This window comes from Oncorhynchus masou, chromosome 20 (genome assembly GCF_036934945.1).
Source record: "Oncorhynchus masou masou isolate Uvic2021 chromosome 20, UVic_Omas_1.1, whole genome shotgun sequence".
NCBI lineage: Eukaryota > Metazoa > Chordata > Actinopteri > Salmoniformes > Salmonidae > Oncorhynchus > Oncorhynchus masou.
The window spans coordinates 15613323-15639019 of record NC_088231.1 but is presented as its reverse complement, the minus strand read 5'-3'; the positions used below and the strand labels follow the sequence as shown (position 1 = coordinate 15639019).

General features: G+C 44.1%; 1 protein-coding gene across 10 annotated transcripts in view; it reads right to left on the bottom strand.

Annotated features, from left to right (window-relative positions):
• LOC135507014 (type II inositol 3,4-bisphosphate 4-phosphatase-like) overlaps nt 1–25697 on the bottom strand; it is a 333119-nt gene that overhangs the window by 179189 nt on the left and 128233 nt on the right. For 8 of the 10 annotated variants that reach the window (XM_064926488.1, XM_064926482.1, XM_064926486.1 and 5 more), the window contains 3 exons: nt 25212–25286; nt 12629–12976; nt 3845–3889 (listed from right to left, as the gene is read on the bottom strand). In XM_064926488.1, the coding sequence (XP_064782560.1) occupies nt 3845–3889; nt 12629–12731 (148 nt within the window). In that variant the 5' untranslated portion in view covers nt 12732–12976; nt 25212–25286. Of the gene's footprint in view, nt 1–3844; nt 3890–12628; nt 12977–25211; nt 25287–25697 lie in introns of those variants that run through there. The other 2 variants (XM_064926483.1, XM_064926496.1) reach the window with 2 other exon arrangements.

Here is a 25697-nt window from a genome sequence, read left to right as displayed (position 1 = left end):
AGAACGATTTATTCATACTGTTTTCTCTAAATCACCCACTCTGATGGTAATTGATAATTAGAGCCAGAAATAAATCATTTTGGCTGGAATCATTGTTTTATTTGTCACAGGTGATTAGCTTGTCGTGATATGAGACCTGCTGAACCATCAACATCATTGCCAAGCCGTTGATTTTTTATTAGCCGAGACCTCACCTAGAATCATCTCATCCCGTTATGAAATGTACTCAACGCTTACTGGCAAATCTTTATTCAGCCAAACTGCCCTTCAGCTCAATGGCTTGCCCTTAAAGGTGCAGTCTGGGGCCTGTGAATCTCTCTCTCACTTCCAGTCCTTGGATCTAGAGGGATGTCTATGAATTTGAGAGGGATTACATTTTCCTAACCACTTCACACAGCTGTGTACTTAAACAAGTGACAGGGTGGCTGTTTTTGTTTTTATCATTTTATGCTCCAAGAATATACTGTAGCTTGAACCCCAGGTAGGCGAAGAGCCCTCAGCTTTCAAGGATTACCAAGAAACTCCTTTTCTTTGCAGTTTTCTATGGATGTATTCCTGGTATTTCTGGCAATATCATTTCATGTATCAATCAAGCGAGAGAGAAATGGAAGGCATGAATAAAAGAACTGCCAGCCTCTATCAATAAAAACACATGTAGCTCAAGCTAAGAGCTTCCAGATAATCATGTTTTCCCTGAGCAACAAAAGCCCTTTCAGTCAAAATGGTGAATGGCAATTGAATAAAATACACATGTAATTTAAAGACGAGGTAAACAAAACTGGTATTTACAGTTTGATGGATCAAAGGAAGAAGATGGGGGGGGGGGGTGTCTTGCCGATGTAGTAGGCCGACACACACACACACACACACACACACACGCTTGCATGCACACACACGCTTGCATGCCCACACACGCTTGCATGCCCACACTCACACACACAACTACTGCAATTATACAAACATGTCACTCTTTCCTCTGCAGCAGATTGACTCCATTGTTCCAGAACATTTACATTAGAACAGAAGCCTCTTCACAACCTCTGGAGAAGCATTGCATCACTACACGAAGACTCACAGTGCATATTTATTCAGCTCTACTCCAGTCAATTCTATTGTCACTTAAATTAAATGTGTTATGCAGTACAATGGTTAACAGGCCAAGACGACCATATATTTGTTTGTACACTGTGTGTGTGTGTGTGTGTGTGTGTGTGTGTGTGTGTGTGTGTGTGTGTGTGTGTGTGTGTGTGTGTGTGTGTGTGTGTGTGTGTGTACTATTAGTGTACACACACACACACACACACACACACACACACGGTCCTGAACTGCAGATAATCTGTCTAGAAATGAAACCGAGCTGGGAGTCCCTGTACGTGTGCACCAGCACTCAAATTGCAATCTGATTGGCCAGCTGCACGTTGCTGGTCTGCTCAGCAGGCATTGTGGGAAGACAGAAATGTCCAGAGTGTTCAAAGGAAAACATGTCCATATGTTGTTGTTTTAAATCTACAACAGTCATGTGTATTAATATGGCATTTTGTTATCTCTATAACAGATTAAATGGATGAAAACAATATATTTGATGAGCAGAGACACATTGCCATTTAAATAATGACTTGACTGAGTTTCAGAGTTAGACACTCAGACCCAATAACTAGGGCCAGGAGTTGTCCTGGACAACTGACCTGACCAGGAAAAACTCTGGACCCCAGTTTTACCTGGTTATATCACCTGGTCAGGAAAATACACTGGCTTTACTGGGGGGTGGTCAAGCCAATGAACCTCTTCCCCCTACTCAGAGCACTGCAGCTAAGATTCACATAACCCACCCTGTCAGACATCGACACAGTGAAACTTGTCATGGGCAACAATGCATCGACCAAAAATAGAACTCTCCCATTGCAGAAGTATAAAATATACATGAAACCATCTCTCTAACAGTCGAAACCCCTCTAGAGGAAGAAGAACCAGAACCCCTCTACTGTGAGACAGTCAGGAAGAAGAAAGACTCTACTGTAAGTCAGGAAAGAAGAACCAGAACCCCTCTACTGTGAGGCAGTCAGGAAGAAGAACCAGAACCACTCTACTGTGAGACAGTCAGGAAGAAGAACCAGAACCCTCTACTGTAAGACAGTCAGGAAGAAGAACCAGAACCACTCTACTGTGAGACCAGTCAGGAAGAAGAACCAGAACCACTCTACTGTGAGGCAGTCAGGAAGAAGAACCAGAACCACTCTACTGTGAGACAGTCAGGAAGAAGAACCAGAACCACTCTACTGTGAGACAGTCAGGAAGAAGAACCAGAACCCCTCTACTGTAAGACAGTCAGGAAGAAGAACCAGAACCACTCTACTGTGAGACAGTCAGGAAGAAGAACCAGAACCACTCTACTGTGAGACAGTCAGGAAGAAGAACCAGAACCACTCTACTGTGAGACCGTCAGGAACAAGAACCAGAACCACTCTACTGTGAGACCGTCAGGAAGAAGAACCAGAACCCCTCTACTGTAAGACAGTCAGGAAGAAGAACCAGAACCCCTCTACTGTAAGACAGTCAGGAAGAAGAACCAGAACCACTCTACTGTGAGACCGTCAGGAACAAGAACCAGAACCACTCTACTGTGAGACCGTCAGGAACAAGAACCAGAACCACTCTACTGTGAGACCGTCAGGAAGAAGAACCAGAACCCCTCTACTGTAAGACAGTCAGGAAGAAGAACCAGAACCACTCTACTGTAAGACAGTCAGGAAGAAGAACCAGAACCCCTCTACTGTGAGGCAGTCAGGAAGAAGAACCAGAACCACTCTACTGTGAGACCGTCAGGAAGAAGAACCAGAACCACTCTACTGTGAGGCAGTCAGGAAGAAGAACCAGAACCACTCTACTGTGAGACAGTCAGGAAGAAGAACCAGAACCACTCTACTGTGAGACCGTCAGGAAGAAGAACCAGAACCACTCTACTGTGAGACCGTCAGGAAGAAGAACCAGAACCCCTCTACTGTGAGACCGTCAGGAAGAAGAACCAGAACCACTCTACTGTAAGACCGTCAGGAAGAAGAACCAGAACCACTCTACTGTGAGACCGTCAGGAAGAAGAACCAGAACCCCTCTACTGTAAGACAGTCAGGAAGAAGAACCAGAACCACTCTACTGTAAGACAGTCAGGAAGAAGAACCAGAACCCCTCTACTGTGAGGCAGTCAGGAAGAAGAACCAGAACCACTCTACTGTAAGACCGTCAGGAAGAAGAACCAGAACCACTCTACTGTAAGACCGTCAGGAAGAAGAACCAGAACCACTCTACTGTGAGACCGTCAGGAAGAAGAACCAGAACCCCTCTACTGTAAGACAGTTAGGAACAAGAACCAGAACCACTCTACTGTGAGGCAGTCAGGAAGAAGAACCAGAACCCCTCTACTGTGAGACAGTCAGGAAGAAGAACCAGAACCCCTCTACTGTAAGACAGTCAGGAAGAAGAACCAGAACCCCTCTACTGTGAGGCAGTCAGGAAGAAGAAAGTCTAGTTTTTGATCTATCATCCGTCCGTCCGTCCGTCCGTCCGTCCGTCTGTCTGTCTGTGTGTGTGTGCATGTGTGTACATGTGTATGTTTGACCGGTCTCATAGCGGCGTCATGTCGATAATAGGATGTGTCTGGCTATCTGAGCTCTGACTACATGGTGAAATTGGAACCCTGTGGCATGGAATAAGATGAGAATCACAGAGAGAGAAGAAGAACAGAGAGAAGAAGACCAGGGAGAAGAAGAACAGAGGCAGAGAAGAACAGAGTGAGAAGGACATAGAGAAGAAGAAGAAGAAAAAGAAGAAGAGAAGAACAGACACTTACCCAGGCTGAACTCCACATGGGGCAGCTTGGGAATCAGGATGCCACCTGTGATACAGAGACAGAGAGAGAGGGGAAGACCATTAAGAGAGAATACAAAGCTGTTCACTCATGAAAAATGTATAATCTGAGATAATTCAGACACCACACACACAGGCGCACAGACACCGAAACACACCGACAGACACACCGGAAAAAAAAAACAGACAGACACACCGACAGACACCGAAACACGCACACACACATTTCACTGCAAAGGGCAAAACCATCTATCAAATACCCATTCATCTCCATATTAACCACTATGCCCTCTACGACCATTTCATTTAGGCTTTTAACGAGGTCGACGAGCATGGCACCTCTCCTCCAAATGAAACCCAAATGAAAGGCAATAAAACCCAACACCACTTCAGTGCCAGTCTTTCCATTCACTCTACGGTAGTAAGCATGGAAAAATACCTTCCCCCATCATCAACACAATATGTCTTCAGAGAGGTTTAACACTGTGGCTGTTGTAACGGCTCGGACCGAAACGCTTCATGTGTGATTGATGGCCCGGTTCGCTTTAGATTATGCAAACGGGCTGCAATCTATTTATCCGATTGCGGCGTGTGTCACAGCCAGAGTTCCCCGACATCCATCGCCCTGAATGCCCAGCTCCCCCCTCCCCACAACCGCCCCGATGGGGAACTAATGGAGGAGGCTGGGTGGTGGGGAGGGGGGTGCCATCGCTTGTGCCCACCATCTGATGCCAGTATGACGGGTATCATCGAGGCATGAGCTCACCACCATACCTGGAGGGCCGCGTGCCAAGGGAGAAACTCACACACTCTCTGCAACACACACACACACACACACATAAGCAGAAACACAGACACACACTCATAAGCACACACACACACACACACACACACACACACACACACACACACCCTCATCCTCGTTCCGCAGTGCCTGGGCCGAATTGTCCTCTCTCCTAGCATCGTCAACCTGGCTAATGAAGCGTGGGTACTCTACACATCTTGACGTATGGGGCCGGGTGTTACAAACACAGCACACTTCTAGTGAAGACAGATCATATCATTAGGTAACTAACTCATTGTATTATTAGTAATCACTAGTTAGCTATAATCACAAGTCAAACATTTTGAATGCTTAGCAGGACAAGAAAATGGTTTAAATCACATACTTATCAAGAGAACATCCCTGGTCATCCCTACTGCCTCTGATCTGGCGGACTCACTAAACACAAATGCTTCGTTTGTAGAGTATGTCTGAGTGTTGAACTATGACCCTGGCTATCCATAAATTTAAAAAACAAACAAATTGTGTCATCTGGTTTGCTTAATATAAGACATTTTAAATGATTCATACTTTTACTTTTGATACTTAAGTAAAAAAACAAAAACTTTTAGACTTTTACTGAAGTAGTATTTTACTGGGTGACTTTAACTTTTACTTGAGTATTAAGGTATCTTTACTTTTACTCAAGTATACAAATTGAGTACCTTTTCCACCGCTGGTTATACTACCATGACTGGTGTTGAGACATTAAGACGATGTGACAGGTTAATAACATGATACTACAGTGACCCACTGCTAAATGACGTAAATGTAAATGACTGGTGATGAAAATAGTCTGTAAGGTGATTAGAAAATACCCTTGTCAGGGATCATGGGACAATGGCAGCTGTTGAGCTGCTCAAGGCCCTCTCTGCATCACTTTACCATAGGGGACAACCAATCACAATCAGCCACTTTTACATCTCTCTCTACCTCACAGGGCTCTAATCACTCCACCAATCAGCCACTTCACTGCTCTCTCTACCTCACAGGGCTCTAATCACTCCACCAATCAGCCACTTTATAGCACTCTCTCTACCTCACAGGGCTCTAATTACTCCACCAATCAGCCACTTTATAGCACTCTCTCTACCTCACAGGGCTCTAATCACTCCACCAATCAGCCACTTCACTGCTCTCTCTACCTCACAGGGCTCTAATCACTCCACCAATCAGCCACTTTATAGCACTCTCTCTACCTCACAGGGCTCTAATCACTCCACCAATCAGCCACTTTACTGCTCTCTCTACCTCACAGGGCTCTAATCACTCCACCAATCAGCCACTTCACTGCTCTCTCTACCTCACAGGGCTCTAATCACTCCACCAATCAGCCACTTCACTGCTCTCTCTACCTCACAGGGCTCTAATTACTCCACCAATCAGCCACTTTATAGCACTCTCTCTACCTCACAGGGCTCTAATTACTCCACCAATCAGCCACTTTTACATCTCTCTCTACCTCACAGGGCTCTAATCACTCCACCAATCAGCCACTTTACAGCTCTCTCTACCTCACAGGGCTCTAATCACTCCACCAATCAGCCACTTTACAGCTCTCTCTACCTCACAGGGCTCTAATCACTCCACCAATCAGCCACTTTACAGCTCTCTCTACCTCACAGGGCTCTAATTACTCCACCAATCAGCCACTTTACATCTCTCTCTACCTCACAGGGCTCTAATCACTCCACCAATCAGCCACTTTACAGCTCTCTCTCTACTTCACAGGGCTCTAATCACTCCACCAATCAGCCACTTTACAGCTCTCTACCTCACAGGGCTCTAATCACTCCACCAATCAGCCACTTTTACAGCTCTCTCTACCTCACAGGGCTCTAATCACTCCACCAATCAGCCACTTTACAGCTCTCTCTACCTCACAGGGCTCTAATCACTCCACCAATCAGCCACTTTACAGCTCTCTCTACCTCACAGGGCTCTAATCACTCCACCAATCAGCCACTTTATAGCACTCTCTCTACCTCACAGGGCTCTAATCACTCCACCAATCAGCCACTTTACAGCTCTCTCTCTACTTCACAGGGCTCTAATCACTCCACCAATCAGCAACTCTTTCTACAGGACTAACACATTTAATTCAACTGTAGGTCTACAGGACTAACCCATTTAAGTCAACTGTAGGACTACAGGACTAACACATTTAATTCAACTGTAGACCAACAGAACTAACCCATTTAATTCCACTGTAGGTCTACAGGACTAACACATTTAATTCAACTGTAGGTCTACAGGACTAACACATTTAATTCAACTGTAGTTCTACAGGACCAACCCATTAAATTCAACTGTAGGTCTACAGGACTAACACATTTAATTCAACTGTAGGTCTACAGGACTAACACATTTAATTCAACTGTAGGTCTACAGGACTAACACATTTAATTCAACTGTAGGTCTACAGGACTAACACATTAAATTCAACTGTAGGTCTACAGGACTGACCCATTTAATTCAACTGTAGGTCTACAAGACCAACACATTTAATTCAACTGTAGGTCTACAGGACTAACACATTTAATTCAACTGTAGGTCTACAGGACTAACACATTTAATTCAACTGTAGTTCTACAGGACCAACCCATTAAATTCAACTGTAGGTCTACAGGACTAACACATTTAATTCAACTGTAGGTCTACAGTACTAACACATTTAATTCAACTGTAGTTCTACAGGACTAACACATTTAATTCAACTTTAGGTCTACAGGACTAACACATTTAATTCAACTGTAGGTCTACAGGACTAACCCATTTAATTCAACTGTAGGTCTACAGGACTAACACATTTAATTCAACTTTAGGTCTACAGGACAAACGCATTTAATTCAACTGTAGACCAACAGAACTAACCCATATAATTCAACTGTAGACTAACCCATATAATTCAACTGTAGGCCAACAGAGATTTTAGAAAGTCAAGAGACATACTACTTTCACTGTTGAAGTCAAGATGTGGCCACAACTATCCAAGGTGATATTGACTTGCCTCTAAATTGTACACCAAATTACAAAATGATGCATCAATAGAGAACAGAATCCATGCACCTGCAAAGCTGTACCAGCTCCCACTACCAGGGACTATGGAATTGATCCCTTACAGGAATTGAATTGAATTGACCCAACCGCAGCCAAACAAATTCCTAATTAGTTTGACTCTAATTGCACCAGGAGAGAATTAGCCAGGTGTATAGACTAGACTAGTTGATAAACTAACAGGTGACCCAACTCCAGTGTGTTGGATTAGCATGTAGAGACAGAGAAACACAGGTGCAGTATAATGTGCAACCTACGCTACTCCTCTGGCGTGATAAATATGGAAATAGACCAATGAGGGGGTCCTTGGAGATGCACCGGAGGAGACTACGTACGCATGCACTCACACACACACACACACACACACACACACACACACACACACACACACACACACACTCACACTCACACTCACACTCACACTCACACACACACACACACACACACACGAACACTTGCACAGACTAGCACACACACACCGGAGGGGGGCCACGCCAAATGAGGTGTGCCCATCTGTGATACGTTTCATATGAATCTAGAAATAATAGCTCTGGTATAGAGAGAGGAGGGAGGGAGAGCGGGAGGGAAAGGAGGGGTAATGTATTCTGATGTGCACGAGGTGACTTTTCTGGGACGACAGCCCTAATGAACCTCCAAGGACTTGTGGGGGGTGGGGGGTCTGTGTCTCGCAGGTGCTCATTTAACCTCCCTCCTCTCTCTCTCTTTCATCTCTCTTTCCTCCCCTTCCTACGTGTCTACCACTTGGGGCCGGAGTCCTGAGCCCATAACTCTGAGGAAAGTGGGAAGGTGGAGGTCGGAACCAGGGAGGAAGACCCACATGGGAATGCTGCTCATTCACAGTTATCACAAAATGATGCCAGAGAAATCCCTCCTCCTTCCCTCCCTCCATACCTCCCACTTTGCACGCACCTACATCCCCTGCAGAGTGTCGAGCGAGCGAAAGCCACGTGGTGAGAAAAAGAAGCAATTCCCTGGGAAGGAGAAGCCTGGAAAAGCCCTGGCGTGGGTTAGCAGCCGTTGTTATGACGATCTTAATCACCTCGCTTATCCCTGTCATGAATAGATATTACATTTAAGGGGCCGGGCCCAAGACACAGTCATGTTTTTTTCTTTTAATATAATTTACCTCGGAGTAGGGGAATGCATTGAACGCATTACCCATAATTCACTGCCTGCCGAGGACTCAGTGGGGTTTGAAACATGGGAGAAAAAAAATCTCTCGCCGTCTCTTTTTTTTCCGGAGAAATTGGCGTTACAGAAGAGCACCTGGACTATGCTGATGATTCAATCACCAGAACGACAGCAGCTAGCGCGGCCTGCTGCCGACACACACCTGACGAGATTGATGTTTGAACAAAAGGCCCAATAACCGTAAGTGGTGGTAGAATGGGGAGAGTGAGTTACTGTCACATTAAGGCCCTGGGATCTACTAGAGAGAGGACAGACAGTTAATGGTGGTGGAAGGATTTGTCACCTGCGTTTAATGAAGCGGCGTGAAACAGTAAAGTTGCATGTTAATGAGGTGGTTTTAGACTGGTGAACCAGGAGGGATGGATAGACGTCAGAGGGTTAAAGTGGTAACATCCAGACCAGTAAAGGTTCAAATCCTAGATTCTAAAGGTGGATTTGTGTATTCACAGCTTGGGTCATAATGGATTGATAATGAGGTTATCTAACTGTAAGATATATCCTGCTTGTAACACCATTATTTTGCTTATAGCGCCAGAAACTGTCACGACTTCCTCCGAAGTCGGTCCCTCTCCTTGTTTGGGCGACGTTCGGCGGTCAACGTCACTGGTCTTCTAGCCATCGCCGATCCACCTTTCATTTTCCATTTGTTTTGTCTTGTCTTCCCACACATCTGGTTTCAATTACATCAATTACATGTTGTGTATTTAACCCTCTGTCCCCACATGTCCTTGTCTGGTATTGTTTATTGTAAGTGCTTGTGCACGTTATGTCTGGGGTTTTCGTCCCATTGTATATATTGTTTTTGTTCACAGTGATTTTTATCATTAAACTGTGCCGTTGTAACACAGTCTTTGCTCTCCTGCGCCTGACTTCTCTACCGCCAGTACACACATCTTACAGACACTACGATAACATAGGCCCATGAGTATAGTCAATGCTGATATAATTCATTCAGGTGACTGTTCAAAACTGTGTCCGTCAGGGTCAAAAATATAATGGATTCTGACCTTTGACCTCTTTTAGACTTTTGATGTAGAGCATGTGGGCGCAATGAATACCAAACTCTCTAGTCTAGGTGACCTGAACGCGCCAAGCCTGTCTCATCTCACCCAACGCTGTTCCCACTGCCTCTTATCTTCTACGTCAACCCAGCGACAAGAGAAACAAATTCACCTTGTGATTGGTAATGGGAGGTTGTCAACCTGTCTGTGGCTCTGTAGCTCTATAATTACCTTCTTCTTCCGTTTCCCCCTCCGCACTTTGAGAAAACAAAAACGGAGGTGTTCAACGGCTGCGTCCCAAATGGCACCATACTCCCTACATGGGATAGGATACGTACGGGCCCTGGTCAAAAGCAGTGTTCTATAAAGGGAATAGAGTGCCAGGTTCAGGGCAGAGGTGTTCATTATTACTGATTACACACCCACTTAAAGTTGGGCTGGAGGGAGAAAGAGCTTTACTTGATAGGAAATTATCTTATTTTGACATATATTTCAAAACATCCCTTGATCCCATAAGCTGTGATGAGGAGTGTAACAAAATATAGAGAGAGTGTGTGTGTGTGTGTGTGTGTGCTCCTTGTTCCTCATTCTTCGTTCATTTTCATAAAGGCTTCAATCACTAGCTGTTACCCTTCAGGGAAGACATCTGAGTTTAGCGTGCTACGATGCTAACAATACTGAGCCCTATGGTGAAACTGCAGTATGTGTCCTCCTGAAGAGCTGTGGCATCAGCCCCAGGAGGAGACAGAATGGAGGCTCAGTGCCACCCCTGAAATCAACGCTTATCTCATTATCATGCACCTGGAGTGATGACCATGGGAGATGTATTTTGCCTCTGCCAAAGCTTATTAGTGACAACAGTTTGGCCCACACGGTGGTTTTAGAATCCTTAACACACGCACACGCACACGCACACGCACATGCACACGCACACGCACACACACTTCAAGGAAAATATTTGTTCTTAAAGGAGTACAAACGCTTGTCACTGTTGTGGTACCCTGTAAGGTATATTCTTTGTACCTTTAGCTCTAGGTACATAATTGTACCCTTGCAGTTTGTACCTTAAAAGAGCCAGTGGCAAATATGTACCTCTTAAAATATTCTGGGGTGTTGTTTTAACACTGTAGGGTGGAAAACCGTAGTTTCATTTTACCCAGGGTGCCTTTCAGATTCATTTTAGAGTTATCAGTACCACCCATGACTGTGTTTGCTAGTGACAGAGACATGGTTGTTGCATTCATCTAAGTGAAAATGTTATTATTGAAATTAAACTCTTAATGACAGTACATTACATATATCATAAGGCCATACTTTGACAGTCCATGTTTTACCCCATCACAGTGATCTGAAACTGCTGGATTGCAGGCCACATCAGGCAAGTCATATAATGCTGGCTTGCTTTTTAATTCCTATTGAAATCCAGCCAGAGTTAGGATATAAAAAAAGGTGCATTTAGAATGACTGCCAAGGTAGACCAATTGATTAACAATCTAAATGGGAACAATCTCAGTAACGGGTGCAAGAAGTCCAACTACTAACAAATTGGATTAGTTTAGAAACATATGTGTTATTTTTCTTTGTGTAGCATAAGATCAATCAATCAATTTGCATGAAAAAACACACATATTGAAACAAACCATTCTGAAAATCCCCCTGCAATAGAGCATGCTGAGCAGTACCCTAACAGGTACCGAACAATACCATGTGAAATCATTATGTACCTTTGAAGGTACATTGTGCATTTACCTTTTTCTACCCCAGGGAACAATACTGTTCCCTAGCCATATCCTTTTTTTCTGAGAGCGTAGGCATAGACACCACGCGCGCGCACACACACACGCACGCACGCACGCACACACACACAATCATGTATGTCAATAAGCTTCAGACAAACAAATCTAACCACTGGGCAAAAAAATGATTGAATCATATATATAATATAAAATAATAATACTAATATTAATATATGCTATTTAGCAGACTCTTTTATCCAAAGTGACTTACAGTGAGGCCTGCATACATTTTACGTATGGATGGACCTGGGAAACAACGTTGTTTTCAACGTCATTTCAACAAAAACATTAAAAGTGATGACGTTGAATCAATGTGGAAAACTGGATTTGAAAATAGTCATCAAAGTAAGGACATTGTGTATTGTTTTCACACAACTTTGAACCTAAATTCAATGACATGGTGACATTTTCTATTTATTTCACGTTAGTTGTGTCCAGAGGGGTAGAATGCAGAGAAGTGGAGCATGAGGAGTGGAGGTTAGTGGAGGATGGATGAGGATAATTGAGGACACAGGTAAAGGGAAAACAGAGAGAGAATGAATGAGAAAGCATATAGGAGAGGGAGAAAGAAAGAACGAGATAGACAGCAAGAACGAGGAGAGGATGAACGAGCAGCATTCTAAGAACGAGTGAGTAAACTAAAGAGAGAGGAAAGCTGTATCTACAGCAGGGAAGGCCAAGTCCAGTCCTCAGGGGCCTGATTGGTGTCACACTGTTGCCCCAGCCTCAGCTAACACACCTGACTCCAATAATCAACTAATCAGGATATTCAGTTTGGAACGCAATTAGTTTAATGATTTGTGGGGGGGGGGGGTGACAGCACTTTGGCCACTCGAAGCCTGGAGTTGCCTATGATCTACAGTAAATATAGAGCTCACCAGCTCCGGTCAGTCCATCTCCTCCGGTCAGCGGCTCCCCCTCCTCTTCCATCATGTCCACCCTGCACTCATGGCCGAGGTGCCGTGTCCCACCGTCCTCCATCTCCACGGCTCTCCCTCCGCCTCCTCCAAGGAATGCCACTGTCCAGTCCAGCTCAGTCCCGGCTAGCGCTTCCTTGCGAATCCTTGCGAAAGGCTTTGAGGCAGATAGGATCGTCTCTCACTCTCTCACTGTCGCGCCGCTCTCTCTGGCAGCATAAAATACGCCTTTTAAAAAACGGAGGAGAGAGGGAAGTGGGGGTCCAAGAGTGGGGAGGGAGGGAAGGGTGGGAGGGAGGGAATGAGGGACTGAGGCAGGGAATGAAAGAGAAGGCAGGACAGAATTGATGTTAGGTGCGATAAACAGCTCAATCCATCAATCTTGTGCTGTCAGATGGAGCACCTAGACTAGACTGGTGGAGGCAGGCAGGATGGGACGCTGACGTTCTCTCTCTCCTCTCCTCTCTCTCTCTCTAACGCACTGCCACAGCTAGATCCAGGCAATGCAGCAGGGGACTCTCTCTTTTCCTGTGTGTTCCTCTCTCGCTCTCCCTCCCCTTTCTCTCTCGCTCCCTCTCTGTTCTTCTCTCTCTCTAAGAAAGGCAATTAACAAGACCATGACTGATGAGCTCCTTATGGGAGATCTGCCACGCAGCAGGTGAGGCTAGCAGATGCATATGGCAGAGCACATGAAAACATAGAGAGAGAGAGAGGGGGGAGAGAGAGAGAGAGAGAGATGGGAAAGAGAGAGCCTCAGAGAGAGAGAGAGAGAGAGAGGGGAGAGAGAGTTTTTACATTGTAAAAACACTGTATATATATATAATATGACATTTGTAATGTCTTTATTGTTTTGAAACTTCTGTATGTGTGATGTCTACTGTTAATTTTTATTGTTTATTTCACTTTATATATTATCTACCTTACTTGCTTTGGCAATGTTAACACATGTTACCCATGCCAATAAAGCCCCTTGAATTGAATTGAATTGAATTGAGAGGAGAGAGAGAGCCTCAGAGAGAGAGAGAGAGAGAGAGAGGGGAGAGAGAGAGAGAGAGAGAGAGGGGGAGAGAGAGAGAGGGGAGAGATAGCCTCGGAGAGAGAGAGAGGAGAGAGAGCCTCAGAGAGAGAGAGAGAGGAGAGAGAGAGCCTCAGAGAGAGAGAGAGAGAGAGAGAGGGGAGAGAAAGAGAGAGAGGGGGGAGAGAGAGAGAGAGCACGAGAGGGGAGAGAGAGAGCCTCAGAGAGAGAGAGAGAGAGAGAGAGAGAGAGAGAGGGGAGAGAGAGAGCCTCAGAGAGAGAGAGAGAGAGAGAGAGAGCCTCAGAGAGAGAGAGAGAGAGAGAGAGAGGGGAGAGAGAGAGCCTCGGAGAAAGAGAGAGAGAGAGAGAGAGGGGAGGGAGAGAGCCTCAGAGAAAGAGAGAGAGAGAGAGAGAGAGGGGAGAGAGAGAGCCTCAGAGAGAGAGAGAGAGAGGGGAGAGAGAGAGCCTCAGAGAAAGAGAGAGAGAGAGGGGAGAGAGAGAGAGAGAGAGAGGGGAAAGAGAAGGAGGGGAAAGAGAGAGAGGGGAGGGGAAAATAAGTATGCGTGCAACTGTAGTACATAGTGAGTCTTTGAGGTTTCTGTTACATTGATTATTTCACTTTTGTTTACTAACTATTTCACTTGCTTGGGCAATGTAAACATATGTTTCCCATGCCAAGAAAGCCCTTTGAATTTAATTGAATTGAGAGAGAGAGGGAGAGAGAGAGATTTGCCTAAACATCAGGTAACCTATACAAAGCTGTGAAGGGATCTGAGACAAGACAAGAAGGGCATTCTATGCCATCAAAAGGAACATAAAATTCAACATACCAATTAGGATCTGGCTAAAAATACTTGAATCAGTTATAGAACCCATTGCCTTTTATGGTCGTGAGGCCTGGGGTCCGCTCACCAACCAAGAATTCACAAAATGGGACAAACACCAAATTGAAACTCTGCATGCAGAATTCTGCAAAAATATCCTCTGTGTACAACGTAAAACACCAAATAATGGATGCAGAGAAGAATTAGGCCGATACCAGCTAATTATCAAAATCCAGAAAAGAGCTGTTAAATTCTACAACACCCTAAAAGGAAGCGATTCCCAAACCTTCCATAACAAAGCCATCACCTACAGAGAGATTAACCTGGAGAAGAGTCCCCTAAGCAAGCTGGTCCTGGGGCTCTGTTCACAAACACAAACACACCCCACAGAGCCTCAGGACAGCAACACAATTAGACTCAACCAAATCATGAGAAAACAAAAAGATAATTACTTGACACATTGGAAATAATTTGTTTAAAAAAACAGAGCAAACTAGAATGCTATTTGGCTCTAAACAGAGAGTACACAGTGGCAGAACACCTGACCTCTGTGACTGACCCAAACTTAAGGAAAGCTTTGACTATGTACAGACTCAGTGAGCATAGCCTTGCTATTGAGAAAAACCGCTGAAAGCAGAACTGGCTCTCAAGAGAAGACAGGCTATGTGCACACTGCCCACAAAATGAGGTGGAAACTGAGCTGCATTCCTAACCTCCAGCCCAATGTATGACCATATTAGAGAGACATATTTCCCTCAGATTACACAGATCCACAAAGAATTCGAAAACAAATCCAATTTTGATAAACTCCCATATCTGCTGGGTGAAATTCCACAGTGAGCCATCAGAGCAGCAAGATTTGTGACCTGTTGCCACGAGAAAAGTGCAACCAGTGAAGAACAAACACCATTGTAAATACAACCTATATTTATGTTTATTTATTTTACCTTTGGTACTTTAACTATTTGCTCATCATTACAACTCTGAATATATAGACATAATATGATATTTGAAATGCCTTTATTCTTTTGAAATTTTTGCAAGTGTAAAGTCCACCATGAATTTTTATTGTTTATTTAAATTTTGTTTATTATCTATTTTACTTGCTTTGGCAATGTAAACATATGTTTCACATGCAAATAAGCCCTTAAATTTAAATTGAATTGAGAGAGAAAGACCAGGGGAATAGCTGTGTTGGAAGATGGTGCAGTGCTGGGGAACGGTTCTGAGGATGGTGCAGTGTTGGGGAACGGTTCTGAGGATGGTGCAGTGCTGGGGAACGGTTCTGAGGATGGTGCAGTGCTGGGGAACGGTTCTGAGGATGGTGCAGTGCTGGGGAACGGTTCTGAGGATGGTGCAGTGCTGGGGAACGGTTCTGAGGATGATGCAGTGCTGGGGAACAGTTCTGAGAATGGTGCAGTGCTGGGGAACGGTTCTGAGCTGGGGAACGGTTCTGAGTTCTGATGATGCAGTGCTGGGGAACAGTTCTGAAAATGGTGCAGTGCTGGGGAACGGTTCTGAGGATGGTGCAGTGCTGGGGAACGGTTCTGAGGATGGTGCAGTGCTGGGGAACGGTTCTGAGGAGGGTGCAGTGCTGGGGAACGGTTCTGAGGATGGTGCAGTGTTGGGGAACGGTTCTGAGGATGGTGCAGTGCTGGGGAACGGTTCTGAGGAGGGTGCAGCATGACAACTCCTCCAGCAGGTACTACAGGTTGGTACAGGACAGAGGGATAGAGAGAAGGATAAAGATGGAGTGTGCTCCCCAGCTCATTATTATTAACTGAGCTACTTCCAGCATCGTTCGACAAACACCTCATTGATTAGCCAAGGTGTGTGTGTGTCTGTGTCTCTCAGTGTGTCTTCATGTGAGTTGGATTGGTAATTGAATGTGTTCATTTAAGAGTTTGTGAGTGTATTCATCCTTGTGTGTGTGCGTGCGTGTGCGTGTGCATGTGTGCGTGTGCGAGAGAGAGAGATTGTGTAGTCACATGCGCTGAATACAACTGGTGTAAACTTTACAGTGAAATGCTAACAAGAATAATAAAATTAAATATACAAGAATGGAGCTATCTACTGGGAGTACCAGTACCAGAACACTGTGGAGCTATATACAGGGAGTACCAGATCACTGTGGAGCTATATACAGGGAGTACCAGTACCAGATCACTGTGGAGCTATATACAGGGAGTACCAGTACCAGAACACTGTGGAGCTATATACAGGGAGCACCAGTACCAGCACACTGTGGAGCTATATACATGGAGCACCAGTACCAGAACACTGTAGAGCTATATACAGGGAGTACCAGTACCAGATCACTGTGGAGCTATATACAGGGAGTACCAGTACCAGATCACTGTGGAGCTCTATACAAGGAGTACCAGATCACTGTGGAGCTATTTTCAGGGAGTACCAGATCACTGTGGAGCTATATACAGGGAGTACCAGTACCAGAATACTGTGGAGCTATATACAGGGAGTACCAGTACCAGATCACTGTGGAGCTATATACAGGGAGTACCAGTACCAGATCACTGTGGAGCTCTATACAAGGAGTACCAGATCACTGTGGAGCTATTTTCAGGGAGTACCAGATCACTGTGGAGCTATATACAGGGAGTACCAGTACCAGATCACTGTGGAGCTACATACAGGGAGTACCAGTACCAGATCAATTTGCAGAGGTACCAGGTATTGTATTTGAGGTAGATATGTATATGAAGGCAGGATAAAGTGACTAGGCATCAGGATATATAATAATAAGAGTCAAATAAAGAACAGTAGCAGAGTAGCAGCAGCTAACGATGAGTGTCGAAGTGTGTTTGTGTGTGTGTGTGTGTGTGTGTGTGTGTGTGTGTGTGGGGGGGGGGTGTGGGGGTTTTTATTTTTTTATTTCACCTTTATTTAACCAGGTAGGCTAGTTGAGAACAAGTTCTCATTTGCAACTGCGACCTGGCCAAGATAAAGCATAGCAGTGTAAACAGAAAACACAGAGTTACACATGGAGTAAACAATTAACAAGTCAATAACACAGTAGAAAAAAAGGGAGTCTATATACATTGTGTGCAAAAGGCATGAGGAAGTAGGCAAATAATTACAGTTTTGCAGATTAACACTGGAGTGATAAATTATCAGATGGTCATGTACAGGTAGAGATATTGGTGTGCAAAAGAGCAGAAAAGTAATTAAATAAAAACAGTATGGGGATGAGGTAGGTAAAAATGGGTGGGCAATTTACCGATTGACTATGTACAGCTGCAGCAATCGGTTAGCTGCTCAGATAGCAGATGTTTGAAGTTGGTGAGGGAGATAAGTCTCCAACTTCAGCGATTTTTGCAATTCGTTCCAGTCATTGGCAGCAGAGAACTGGAACGAAAGGCGGCCAAATGAGGTGTTGGCTTTAGGGATGATCAGTGAGATACACCTGCTGGAGCGTGTGCTACGGGTGGGTGTTGCCATCGTGACCAGTGAACTGAGATAAGGCGGAGCTTTACCTAGCATGGACTTGTAGATGACCTGGAGCCAGTGGGTCTGGCGACGAATATGTAGCGAGGGCCAGCCGACTAGAGCATACAGGTCGCAGTGGTGGGTGGTATAAGGTGCTTTAGTGACAAAACGGATGGCACTGTGATAAACTGCATCCAGTTTGCTGAGTAGATTGTTGGAAGCAATTTTGTAGATGACATCGCCGAAGTCGAGGATCGGTAGAATAGTCAGTTTTACTAGGGTAAGTTTGACGGCGTGAGTGAAGGAGGCTTTGTTGCGGAATAGAAAGCCGACTCTAGATTTGATTTTCGATCGGGATGTTTGATATGAGTCTGGAAGGAGAGTTTACAGTCTAGCCAGACACCTAGGTACTTATAGATGTCCACATATTCAAGGTCGGAACAGGCAGCGAACGGTTGAAAAGCATGCATTTGGTTTTACTAGCGTTTAAGAGCAGTTGGAGGCCACGGAAGGAGTGTTGTATGGCATTGAAGCTCGTTTGGAGGTTAGATAGCATAGTGTCCAAGGACGGGCCGGAAGTATATAGAATGGTGTCGTCTGCGTAGAGGTGGATCAGGGAATCGCCCGCAGCAAGAGCAACATCATTGATATATACAGAGAAAAGAGTCGGCCCGAGAATTGAACCCTGTGGCACCCCCATAGAGACTGCCAGAGGACCGGACAGCATGCCCTCCGATTTGACACACTGAACTCTGTCTGCAAAGTAGTTGGTGAACCAGGCAAGGCAGTCATCAGAAAAACCGAGGCTACTGAGTCTGCCGATAAGAATATGGTGATTGACAGAGTCGAAAGCCTTGGCAAGGTCAATGAAGACGGCTGCACAGTACTGTCTTTTATCGATGGAGGTTATGATATCATTTAGTACCTTGAGCGTGGCTGAGGTGCACCCGTGACCGGCTCGGAAACCAGATTGCACAGCGGAGAAGGTACGGTGGGATTCGAGATGGTCATTGACCTGTTTATTGACTTGGCTTTCGAAGACCTTAGATAGGCAGGGCAGGATGGATATAGGTCTGTAGCAGTTTGGGTCCAGGGTGTCTCCCCCTTTGAAGAGGGGGATGACTGCGGCAGCTTTCCAATCCTTGGGGATCTCAGACGATATGAAAGAGAGGTTGAACAGGCTGGTAATAGGGGTTGCGACAATGGCGGAGGATAGTTTCAGAAATAGAGGGTCCAGATTGTCAAGCCCAGCTGATTTGAAGAGGTATAAAAACAAACAACTCTCTCTCTCAATTCAATGACATTTCAATTGAAGGGCTTTATTACCATGGGAAAAATATGTTTACATTTCCAAAGCAAGTCAAGTAGATAATAAACACAAGTGAAGTAAACAATAAAAATGAACAGTAAACATTACACTCACAGAGTTTCCAAAAGAATTAAGACATTTCAAATGTCATATTATGTCTATATACAGTGTTGTAACGATATGCAAATAGTTAGTCTCTCTCTCTCTCTCTCTCTCTCCTTCCTTCCTTTCTCCATTTCCTTCCCCTCTCTCTTTCTCTCCTATCTCTTTCTCTTTTACCCCCTCCCTCTCTCCATCCTCCATCTTCTCTATACTGTGAAGGTTAGAGCTAGTTATTTGGTCACCAAGGTCTTGAAAATATCTAAAATCAATGTTCATTCATATGATCTGGAAGAAGGCCTATGGGAAATTCCACAATAACAGAATCACTCAGAGTTTTCACTTCAAAATTTATGCCAAACAAAACCCATTGATTTCTAAGTTTAACAAGCAATACAACTCTGCACAAGGACTAATTTGAATAATTTACACAGACATTTTCACAAGAACACATTCACTGGAAGAACTGTGCAAATGCAATGTTTGGTAACAGAATGACGGTAAAATCTCCCTCAGTTTAAATCTGTTACCAAACTATCTGTCATAGTTTTGTATGGTGTGTGAAGCATTGAAATCAATGGGGGGGTTTTGTGTACGTTTCAAAGTGAAAAATCGGACTCTCCGTGTAATTCCGTTACCATGGAAATTCCCCTGTACATGAGGAAGGAATGTTCTGCACCAAAGAACAGTAAAGGTGCAGCCTTGGCCTGCCACATAGTATACAGTCAATATAAATGCAGGCAACACCACCCACATACAATAAATAATGTACAATGTACTTTTTTCCTCTAATTGGTCTTTTGACCAATCACATCAGATCTTTTCACATCAGATATTTTTCAGAGCGGATCTGATTGGTCAAAAGACCAATAAGTGAATTGTGTTGCCTGTGTGAATGCAGCCAAAGTGATTTAAGTCTTAAGACACGTGTCGATAAAAGGTTAAATCATGCGGCGAAATAAAGAAAACATTGTCGAGTGACTCATTCCAACCAATATCTATGTTGTATCCCAGGAAGGTAGGTAGCTTAATCATTGCTAGAGAAAGACAGTAGGGAAGGTGAGATTTCACAAAGCCTAGTTGTGGCGCTCTGTCTAGCTGGTGTTGGGGTGGCAGAGAGGGGGAAATGAAGATGAATTGGCCATAGCTCTAAAGAGGAGAGGAGGAGAGGAGCAACAGGACAGATGAATCCACTCTGCACCGGCAGGCATCCTCTCCTCTGTTGTATTCCATCCCCCTCTTCTTTCCTCTCTCTTTCACCTTCCGATCTTCTTAAACCTCACCTGAGATGAATGTTCTCTTTTTGGGGATGAATGAGTTGTGGGTGGTTTTTGTGGCACACACACACACACCCCAACACACATACAAACACATGCCACGTCCGTAGAAGTAAAACAGACGTTGGGCCGCTGGTGTTGATACATTAACATTCTACAATGTTTCTTTTAAGGCAACATCTGTTGTCTGGCGAGAATCAATAGGGAGCAAGGGATGGAGAGAGTGAGACTCACACAAAAGAGAGGAGAGGAGAAAGAGAGAGGGAGGATAAACATGCCCTTTTTAGATAATCGGCCCCAAAGGCAGGCGAGTGGATCTCCACATTTACCCATTCCGATAGTATAGCACTCGAGGGCCGTTAGAATCCCTAATGCACTCGTTCACATTATTAACAGAGAGAGGCGAGGGAAGGAGCCGATAGCCTGATTCACACTGGAATCTCTCAGAAACTATGGCTGGAACGTTCGACAGCTCAGCCAGGGATACAATGCAATGGATTAGAATGAACAACTGCAGTAAGACTAGAGCTGAGCCTTGGCCCGGGAAATTAAAAACCCAATTAAAAAGAAGTATTTTCCACTTTAGTGGAAAATATACATTTTTCAAATGTTATTTGTCATCTGTCCTTTTCCCATCTTAAAAAATATGCGTCATTACTGTTTCCTGAAAGGGTTCCATTTTAATAGAAGATTGTGCAAACGTCGTTGCATACACATCATTTCATTCCCCATACATTCCCCGCAGCTACTTGCCCAAGCCTCCCCAGCTTCTACTTCACCCATATCCAGACAGCAGATGTTCTGAAAGAGCTGCAAAACCTGGACCAGTATAAATCAGCTGGGCTAGACAATCTGGACCCTCTCTTTCTAAAACTATCCGCCTCCATTGTTGCAACCCCTATTACCAGCCTGTTCAACCTCTCTTTTGTATCGTCCGAGATCCCTAAAGATTTGAAAGCTACCGCTTTCAAAGGGGGAGACACCCTAGACCCAAACTCTTACAACCCTATATCCATCCTGCCCTGCCTATCTAAAGTCTTCGAAAGCCAAGTTAATAAACAGATCAATGACCATTTCGAATCCCACCGTACCTTCTCCACTGTGCAATCTGGCTTCCGAGCCGGTCACGGGTGCACCTCAGCCATGCTCAAGGTACTAAATGATATCATAACCGCTATCGATAAAAGACAGTACTGTGCAGCCGTCTTCATCGACCTGGCCAAGGCTTTCGACTCTGTCAATCACCGTATTCTTATCGGCAGACTCAATAGCCTTGGTTTTTCTGACGACTGACTGGCCTGGATCACCAACTACTTTGCAGACAGAGTTCAGTGTGTCAAATCGGAGGGCGTGTTGTCCGGACCTCTGGCAGTCTCTATGGGGGTACTGCAGGGTTCAATTCTGGGGCCGACTCTTTTCTCTGTATATATCAATGATGTCGCTCTTGCTGCGGGCGATTCCCTGATCCACCTCTACGCAGACAAAATCATTCTGTATACTTCTGGCCCTTCCTTGGACACTGTGCTAACTAACCTCCAAACAAGCTTCAATGCCATTCAACACTCCTTCCGTGGCCTCCAACTGCTCTTAAACTCTAGTAAAACCAAATGCATGCTTTTCAACCATTCGCTGCCCGCACCCGCCCTAGCATCACCACCCTGGATGGTTCCGACCTAGAATATGTGGACAACTATAAATACCTAGGTGTCTGGCTCGACTGTAAACTCTCCTTCCAGACTCATATTAAACATCTCCAATCCAAAATCAAATCTAGAATCGGCTTTCTATTTCGCAACAAAGCCTCCTTCACTCACGCCGCCAAACTTACCCTTGTAAAACTGACTATCCTACCGATCCTCGACTTCGGCGATGTCATCTTCAAAATAGCTTCCAACACTCTACTCTGCAAACTGGATGCAGTCTATCACAGTACCATCCATTTTATTACCAAATCACCTTATACCACCCACCACTGCGACCTGTATGCTCTAGTCGGCTGGCCCTCACTACATATTCGTCGCCAGACCCACTGGCTCCAGGTAATCTATAAATCTATGCTAGGTAATGCTCCGCCTTATCTCAGTTCACTGGTCACGATAACAACACGTCATTTGGCCGCCTTTCCTTCCAGTTCTCTGCTGCCAGTGACTGGAACGAATTGCAAAAATCGCTGAAGTTGGAGATTTTTATTTCCCTCACCAACTTTAAACATCTGCTATCTGAGCAGCTAACCGATTACGGCAGCTGTACATAGTCCATCTGTAAATAGCCCATCCAATCTACCTACCTCATCCCCATACTGTTTTTATTTTATTTACTTTTCTGCTCTTTTGCACACCAGTATCTCTACTTGCACATCATCATCTGCTCATTTATCACGTCAGTGTTAATCTGTTAAATTGTAATTATTCGCTCCTATCTCCTCATGCCTTTTGCACACACTGTATATAGACTTTCCTTTCTCTACTGTGTCATTGACTTGTTTGTGTTATTGGTTTGTTTGTTTACTCCATGTGTAACTCTGTGTTGTTGTCTGTGTCACACTGCTTTGCTTTATCTTGGCCAGGTCGCAGTTGCAAATGAGAACTTGTTCTCAGCTAGCCTACCTGGTTAAATAAAGGTGAAATAAAATTAAAAATAAATAAATACAGGAACATTAAGATCAGTGTATTTTGAATTCTTAAAAGATCAGAAATGTTGGTGCTTTCTCTCAATAACAGCAATGTATTTCTGTTTGAACAGAAAATTTTAGCTAGTCAAACTATTCATACTACATGTTAATAGAATCTCCCTCCATTTCCAAACTCTGTGTTGGTAATGTTTCATGTTCCTGACAGATCAAGTAAAGCATGATAGTTATATTAAAGTTGATTTTGAAAGATGAATGCTTTTGTATTGCAAATGAACTAGATATTGAGAATATAAGCTGGGATGGGTACTATTTTATTTGTAATGTGGCCTGCATCAATTTTAACGAGGCAATGTGTCTGTAAATGTTTCATCTAAAACATACTGTTAGAATAGGTCAAAGTCATTTCAAACATACCACCCCCATCATTCAAAAAGGCACATCAATAAATCCCATGATGACCTATTTGAGATGTATTCATAACACTACAGTATGTAAGGCTTGAGTGCCATTAAGGAATTATTAGTAATGGCATGTTATTTCAGGACAGATTTGGAAGCGGTCTCGAGTGGCGCAGCGGTCTAAGACACTGCATTTCAGTAATAGTGGTGTCACTACAGACTCTGGTTCAATTCCAGGCTGTATCACAACCGGCCGTGATTAGGAATCCCGTAGGGCGGCGCACAATTGGCCCAGCGTTGTACGGGTTAGGGTTTGGCTGGGATAGGCCATCATTGTAAATAAGAATTTGTTCTTAACTGGCTTGACTAGCTAAAAAAAAGTTAAAATTAAAAAATGGTCTACCCTATTTGGTGACAAAATATTCATCATATTTTTGTTAATTTGTTTACTCTTTTGTTTGAACATTTCTTCATTCATTAATCTATTATTTCAGATGACTAGTATATACTTCTGCCCAGAGTACATATAGAATTACTCCCCTATATATGCTTGTGTCCAGGTCTAGGGGGACCTACAGTCAATACCTTTCAAGACCCCCCTGGTATCTCGGCTTCACACAGAAGCTCCCTATTTTCAGAGGACATAGAGAGGGAGACTATTGATTTCTCATCATGAGTTGTCATGTCAGAGCACATTCTATTCCAGTTCCCTGCTATTGACAACCTGGTCTGTTGGCTTTTCCTGGCTCTGGCTGGCTCGAGAAAGAAGCCTTTAGAGTTTGTGCTTCGAAAGTGGACTTTTTTCATTATTTTTTTTTACTTCAGGATTTTTGGGGGTGGTGGAGACAGATATGATGGCTTTGAAATCCTTCAAGCCTTCCCACACACACACCTAACTTGGATGTTGCCAGTTGAAGAGAAAAAGAAAAAAGAAATGCCGATTGATGTCGTTGGGGCTGAAGAATCCTCTGGAAAATGCTACAGAAGTCTCAGACTTCATGGACAGACATGCAGTGGATAGAGTCCTCTGAGTTCAAACGCAATATCTTTGAAGTAAAACTTGCTTCAAAGCCATGTAACTTGTTAAGGCAAGAGCATTCCTGGCAACATGCGAGGAAATGCCTATTGACAACATAATAATAACGTGATATCAATTGCCTTGCCTCTGATTATTATTAGCTCAATTGTAGTTTTGTATTATCATGATGATGTGGCTGATTACACTTTGCTTCTTAAAAGTCCAATATCTTAAACTTGATTGCTGACATGCAAAATATTTTGGAACTGTATGAACAGTGGACTAATGAGAAAAAAAATGTCACTTTTTTTCGGTCTTGTCAATTTGTTACTTTCAAGTCAACTTGCCTGACAAGCTTACAAATGGGATCCTATACTATTCTGTTGAGTTACTTCAAAATCACATTTGAATTCATTACTTCTAGGTTTTGAATACATCCAACCAATCACAGCCTCAGCATCCCTGTTACCCACAAGACACCATAAAGTGAGAACACAATCATCTCCAATAACTTTCTGTACTTACCACGTCTGTTATCTTCTCTCTTCAAAGCCGAGCCGTCATTACTGGTCCTTCAGTTCCTCCAACATTTTCTGTTTCCTGATGGAAATACATCAAGACAGAAAGCAGTGAGTGGGGGCCATCCCTCTGGTGCACTCTGCGCTGCACTAGCTGGTAGCGTGGGATGAGGCTAATTGCTAATTGGCTCCGGTAGATGGAGGTTGAAGATATTGCACCACTGAATTAACCTCTAGCGCCAACTAGCTAAGGGCTAGGTGTAGGATAGGGTAGGGTGGAGTGATAGTCTTGACGAAGGCTACAGGCTAAACTGTTTGGTCTCTCTGGTGGCTATTGTTTGGAATAAGAATAATCAAAGCATGTACACACTTTCTGTGTTTTCTTTCCCCTTGTTAAGGATTAGCCTCTTCGAGAGCAATAGTCTTCCTCATATTCAGAAAATAAACAGTCTCTCCATGTTCTCTGCATATACCTGGGAGGTCTACAAGAGGA